Genomic DNA, 7,087 nt, shown 5'->3' with positions numbered 1-7,087 from the left:
CCACAGACTTCAAAGTAAAGTGCACCATCATCCTATACATTCACATATATGACACTGTGACACAATATCGTCTACGGTACACAGCACTGTGTAACACGCCTCTTCCCTTTTTCACGTCCGAGTCTCGAATTGTTTCCTGTCGACAAAAGTGATATCTCTAATGAGGATTGTGTGCTTGTGGCTCCACGGAGCCAATACTGCCGAAGTTGTCGCAAAAGGTAGGAGAAAAACAAAATTAACATCTAATAAATATGTAAATAACAAAATAAATATACTGTGGCGTGCATGTTATTTTTAATTTAGTAGCTATATAAACAGTATTCATGCTCGAGGAAGAGTTTTTTGTTTGTTTTTTTTCTTTATGTGGTAGATTACATAAAACCCAGTCAACTTTAAAACGTACTGATGTGTAACTGTTAGTTATAATGTACAGATAAAGAAATGTTAAATTTCTCTAAGCACTACGTAAAGGAACAGTGTTGGTTTTTATAATGCTGTTACCGTACAAAATGACCAGAGTTATCAAAACAAACCAGTTGGATCTTCCATCACTCGTTGTGCTTGTTGTCTTCCACTGACCAGGACCACCCTGAGGTCCCGCCCCACCCCCACCCTCCCCTCCCCCAGACACACACTTAAAACTTGAGGCCCATGAAGCGTTTTGGGATATGCAGGACTTCCAAGGTGCTGGGAGATTCAGAGATCTCGAACCAGCCTCGGGGACACATGAGCAGCCCTTGTTGAGAGGACAGGTGGACCAGTTCTCCACTGAGCTCCAGGCTGGGGGTCTACTCGCAGGCCAGCTTGCTGTCGAAGCTGGAGAGGGCGATGGCGAAGGCCTGCAGGGCACACATTGGGTAGTTATAGTCCATGGTGAAGACATCTTCTGCCACGCGGCCGAACTGCATCACGATGTAGTCGGCTGCAGGGGAGAGGAAGCACAGGAGAAGCTGCATGAAAGCTGCTTCTGTGTTAGTTTGTGTTCTTTATTCTTTATCGAGGAAACTCACTGTTAAAACAAAAACTCATCGTGTAGCAATGATTTGAATGAGTACAGGTGAAAGGTATATGAAGAACCCAAAACACCCATCCATCCATCATCTCTACACCTTCATCCTCACTAGGGTCGTGGGGGGCTGGAGTCTATCCCAGCTGACTTAGGGTGAAGGCAGGTTCACCTGGACAGGTAACCAGTCTATCACAGGGCTACACTTAGAGACAGACAACCAAGCACACTCACATTCACACCTACGGACAATTTACAATCACCAATTAACCTCAGCATGTTTGTGGACTGTGGGAGGAAGCCGGAGAACCCGGAGAGAACCCACGCTGCACGGGGAGAACATGGAGACTCCACGCAGGAAGATCCCAGGAACCGGCAACCTTCTTGCTATGAGGCGACGGTGCTAACCACTGATCCACCCTGCAGCCCTGAATTTGAGTGTTCTGATGTAAAATCTACGTCTGACTCGCACCTTTCTGGCTGCGACTCACAAAGTAAATGAAATGAGCGTTCTTGTTGTGTAGCTGAACCCAGAACAATCCTCCTTTATTAAAACGTGTCACAGACCTCAGTGTGTAACATTTTGCATTGAGCTGCATTTTTCTCTAAGAAATTGCTTTTTTAAAATTTCCAATAAAACCATAAAGTTGTTCAATGATCCTTGTTCATTCTGTTGCATTTCATATCCCCCCCTCTCTCTCTCTGGTCCCTTATTGTTTCCTGTCTGCCTCCATACTGATCACTATCATCAGACAAACAGTGGAAAATAAAAGCAAGAGCAGACCTGGTTTCTCCCTCTTTCTTACCTACTATCCCCCCTGTTCTATATTATAACACCAAACCTTCTAGAAAACAGTTTCCAGGCACCAAACTTACGGTCGTTGTCGTGGATGATTTGGAAATTCTTGACCGAAGCCTGAGTGACTCTGCCGTGGAAGTTGAGCACATAGGACTGTGTGTCATCGTTCCACACGGGCGTCTTGTTGTGAAGTTCAATCACGCTCTCTGTGTTCTTGTTCTGCCACCTGGCCAGCAGTGACTCATGGTCCTGCAACGAGGAAGAATAGAAGAGCTCCGGGCACGGACAAGCATCGATATCGGATCAATTGCATAAGTATTGGAAGAGGTCGAACTGGTCGGCACTGACGCGACCGTTAGAGAAATTAGGTGACACATACGTTTCGGGGGCGAATAGAAACTCTCTCGTGGTCCATGTTCATTCCGGGAATGATGACGCTCATCTTGCGAGGTCCTTTGAATCCTAAGACATTGGTTTCCTGGATCGAAAAGATAAAAACTGTGCTGAAAAAACAAAATACCAACGTATTATATGGTACATTATTATATAAAATGTAAATTATGGGCGATATAACATAGACAAAAGCCACAGTTCACATGTTTCTATCTGTCTTCTGTAGCTGAACTTGATAAAACAAAGAATGCTTGTTCTCTTTTGAACTAACAGCTACAGCTTTCCTAATGATGGAAATGTTATTGTGGATTATGGAAATTTATTTCAGAACGCAATTAATTTCATTTTCCTTCACAGACATTCTACTGGATTCATGCTTTAGCTGATAACTTGATGTTAAATGGATTATTGCAGCACCCAGACTCCCTGCTTTGTTCTGTGTATCCACCACACATGAACCTGTGTGTTGTATTTATCAAAACAAAACAAAACAAAACCTACATATTCTGTTGTGTTGTTGTTGTTGGTGATCATCTAAACGTCTGATCCTAAATTATTGTTGGTGGGTTATGAGAAAAATGACATCACTTCACATCATGTAAACAATAACTTCATAGTAGTTTGAATCATTTTGGAACGCCGTTGTTGTGAGAACTGTACTTGACCGACTCACATAGCAAATGGCTGCTAGCTCCTGACGCAGACTGCTAGCTTCGAGGCTGGTGGTGCTCTTCATGGGGTTCAGGCCGCTGTCGTACACGGTGAACTTGGTTCCCATGAGGTTCGATCTGCAAAGAAAGCACGGCACACCGAATAATCTGATTAGTGAAACAACCCATGAGAAGCAGTTTAAAGGACGTTTATTCTCCAGTGTGTCCCTGCATAGCTACAGTGTGTCCAGACTCTGTGATTGTAAATAATCCTGCAGGCAGAAACATGAGCTGCTAAATTAACAACAACAGATCAACAGGAGCAGCTCCAGCTCATGACTAACTTGTGAAATGCTGACTGTTGACGGACTCAAAGTGTTGATCACAGACCTGGTATTGAAGCGTATGATTGAGACTTGTTAGCTGCCTTGAAGTGACTTAAACTGTTTGTTAATAACCATGTAAACAGAAGAAAATGCTTCTCTGCTCTTGTCATCTTTAATCTAATTTCTAATTCAGCCTCTCTTGGGGTCAACGCTGCACTATAAATACACCGATCAGCCACAACATTAAAACCACTGAGACATCACATGCATGACAGACAGGCCGCTCTGAACTTCTCCAGCAGGACTCTGAACGTTGTCAGAGACTCCTCACACCCTCTCCATCAACGTTTCCAGAACGTTAAAGGAAGAACCTCCAGATTGATCAACACAAGCTGTCAGAACGCTGAACAGCTGATCCGGATATGCAAACACTTCTTTATTTAATTGCTTCTAGTTTTTGGATCCTGGAGAAACGCTCTCTCATCCTGTTTGTACAGCACAATGACAATAAACTGGATCTGATTTGATTTCATGCCGTATGACATCGATCATCCTGCTTCGATGCAGCGTCCTGCTGGGAAACCTTCGGTCCCGGCATTCATCCGGATGTTACTTTGCAAAAAAAACTCTAAAACTGCAAAGCTGTACGTTACGAACACGTCTCAGCAACATCTCAAAGAACACAACAGAGAGCCTGAGGCATTGCCCCGGACTCCCCACATCGCACTTTGATCTACGATCTGTGAGATGTGCTTGAGAAAAAAGAAACCCCCAGAGGTCAGAGCTGTACAGATCTACACAATATGATGAGTCAGTAACTACTGGTCACTTCTGCATCAGACTGTAAACCTCATTTCTAAGTGTTACTCTCAGATATCCTTTTTCATGACATGTTTAAATGAGACAAGTACGACATCATACCACAGAGTGAGCAACTCTCTAAACAGCACAATTACCACCAATATGTGGTTCACAGGATGAATTAAATATTAAATCAACTCGATATTGAAGGTGTTTTTCACCAACTGCTCTCTGATATGAAGCATTTATTTGTCTCGTTTTGCTCTGTTTGTAATTCTCACTTATATTTACATTAGTGCTGTACATGAAAGTGGCATCATAGGTAGAACCATTTAATCACTTTTTTCTTCAAGGCACGGCTTTAAATAGCTGCCTGTATACCTCTTATGCTCCAAACCTCATTTAGAGAAGCTCTCTTGAAGACTCTTGAGCAGCGCCAGATGAAAGGTCACTGTTCATTTAGATTTAGAATTCTATCATTCAAGCAGGACTGTGATTGCCGAGGTTTGAGCGGCGCATCGACCAATGGTCAGGCCGGCTGTGAAGATGAAAAGGCTACAGGGAGCCATATTTGATTAAACTCCATCGGACTTTAGATTGAGCCGCTAACGCGGCCTTGAAGCTGTCTCTGAGGATTATGTTCCTACTCACTTTGTACCATTCCTGGCCTCAAACTTTAAAAGAACATTTCTTTTTTTTTAGCACGAGTGATGAATTGCAGAGAGGTTCCGACGATAACAGAACAAATTCATTGATTTAGCAAAATGAGTTCAGGACATGAAGTACTTGTACTGAATGCTGGTTTGCATCTGAGAACATCTGAACCTGTTGTAGGTGCCTGTTGTCAGTTTTTTGTCATAGAGGCTCAAGTTTAAAAATGAAAAAATGGGGCTGGAAACAGTAAATGCAACCAAAGATTAAACCCAAGTAGCACCGCCGGGGGGAAAAACAAGAAAACACGTCCAGCATTCAACATCTCTCACAGCGAAGCCACCGAGGACTCACCTCAGTTTACCGATGAAACTCTCCCCACCTCGAGACAGATCAGTGGGATCAATGGAGATGAGGTAATTTGATGTTTTACTCTTTTTTCTCTTCCTCCCAGCCAACAGGAACACCTGTGACGAACCAGCACAGACACTAAATTAGCACAGATTGCACACAGAGCTTCCAGTGGACTAAAACAGGTTGAAAGTATTTGCACTTCTCTCATTGAAATACACGAAAACATGTCGGTGAACCTGTCCGAGCCCTCTCACCTTCTTGCCGTCCTCTCTCTCCAGATGAAGGTAGTAGGTGGGATACATGCCTCTGTCCATGCCCTTCTTGTCTCTGGTGATTCTGCACTTCACTCTGACCCCCTGCGGAGCGGGTCGCAGAGAAAACTCCTCAAGGTCATCGACGTCAATGGCGGGTTCATTGACTGGTGGAGTGGGTGCTGAGGCCACCTCCTGCAGGAGCAAACAGCCCACTCAGGGCCAGACCCTTGATGAGATGGTGGACTGGTGAGTGATGCATTACAGGTGACCTTCATTAAAACCAAGTAATGAGTCTGAAGATCAAACCGTCTACAGAGACTTGGAATGAGCACACTGTGTCTAAAATAAGGAGCTGGTGTAGAGACAGAAGATTGAGTTGAGTGAAGGGAATGATTAGAGCCGACCGAGGAGCAAAGAGAAGCGATGGTTATCATGACGGCGTGTACACACACCACAGGCTGTGTGTTGTATTAATATACGGTCAGATTGTAATCTAAGCTACAGCATATTGTGTTAAGAAGAAAACAAGTCAGTGTTTTTGTCTTGTTCCTCTCCATCCTGAATGTATTATTCAGTGACAGTGTCGCATGGAAAAAGTTTCTGCACCTCCAGGCTAATGACATCAACAAAAGCTAATTGGAGTCAGGAGGTAGCAAACCTGGAGGTGTGGGTTGGAGCTACTTTGACTTGCAAATATGACTCACACATTTTTAGTTTGCTATTCACTAGAAGCATTTACTGATGTGAACCGTGTCTCTCTGAAAAGAGATCTCAGAGGACTTGTGATCAAAAATGGTTGATTTGCATAAAGCTGGAAGGATTTTTATCCATTTGTTTGTCCTGTATTTAGCCAGGAAGGTCCCACTGAGATGCCATATCTCTTCTGCCAGGGAGTTTTGTGGGAGTATTGATCAATCCGCAGTTAGACACGATGTCTATAAACAGAGACGGTTTAGTGCCGTGGCCACTCTCTCCAGAAGTGGGTGCCCGGCGAAGACGATGCCAGAAGCAGAAGGCAAAATGCTCGCTGTGGTAATACAAGAAACACAGTTACAGTGTGAGAGCGATCACTGGAGAGGATTAATGTTTCTGTTCATTAGTCTGTCGTACACAAATCATTTCAATGGAGCGCGTTGTCCATGGCAGGAAACCTCACAGGAAGCTGCTGCTCTCCAGAATAACATCACTACATGTTTGAAGTTTGCTCCTGAACACTTTATAACACTACAGCACTGATGAAATATGAATTAATTAAAATTCAATCCCAGGTTTATCATGATATCTTGCTGTGGGGACGGCTGCTGGTCAGCTGCTGTGTGACGCAACAGGACAATAACCTTTAACATCCAAGCAAATGGACTTCAAACAAAGAAAATCTACCTTCTGCAGAGGCAGAGGCAGAGCCCAGATCCTAACTCAATACAGACACAGTGAAACGGCCTCAGGAGGGCCGTTCACACCAGACATCATTACAATATGGCGAAGTAGAAGCAGCGTTGTAAGCAGCAACGGTCCAAAATCTCTCCCGAGCGATGCGCAGGTCTGATCTGCAGCTACAACAAATGAGATGATTGCTGCCACAGGAGGGTTCGACCGTTTATTAAATCCAGGCTTTCACTTACTTTTTCCATGAGCACTGTGGATGCTTAATGGTCGTCTTCAGTACAGACATAAGAGGCTCATTTGTGCATCGTTATATGAAGCCCATTGTACTCGTCTATACTTCAGACTAGTTCTCATTTTATGAACAATTCATGCACAAAAACATGTAACTCCAAAGACTTCAGATCCTTTTTCTTGCCAGCCGATAATACACCTGGAATGGGGAAAAATAAACCCACATTTCTCATCTG

General features: G+C 43.8%; 1 protein-coding gene across 1 annotated transcript in view; it reads right to left on the bottom strand.

Moving 5' to 3' along the window:
- Positions 1-788: 788 nt before the first annotated feature.
- Positions 789-7,087, bottom strand: part of tub (TUB bipartite transcription factor) — a 25,325-nt gene continuing 19,026 nt past the window's right edge. The window contains exons 7-12 of the mRNA XM_008290417.1: positions 5,235-5,426; positions 4,981-5,093; positions 2,872-2,986; positions 2,185-2,283; positions 1,883-2,054; positions 789-922 (exon numbers count right to left, since the gene is read on the bottom strand). Coding sequence (XP_008288639.1) covers positions 789-922; positions 1,883-2,054; positions 2,185-2,283; positions 2,872-2,986; positions 4,981-5,093; positions 5,235-5,426 — 825 coding nt within the window. The remainder of the gene's footprint in view (positions 923-1,882; positions 2,055-2,184; positions 2,284-2,871; positions 2,987-4,980; positions 5,094-5,234; positions 5,427-7,087) is intronic.

Source organism: Stegastes partitus, unplaced genomic scaffold (assembly GCF_000690725.1).
Source record: "Stegastes partitus isolate 25-593 unplaced genomic scaffold, Stegastes_partitus-1.0.2 Scaffold672, whole genome shotgun sequence".
Classification (NCBI taxonomy): Eukaryota; Metazoa; Chordata; class Actinopteri; family Pomacentridae; genus Stegastes; species Stegastes partitus.
The sequence above is the reverse complement of the archived record's forward strand: the minus strand, read 5'-3'. Positions and strand labels throughout refer to the sequence as shown.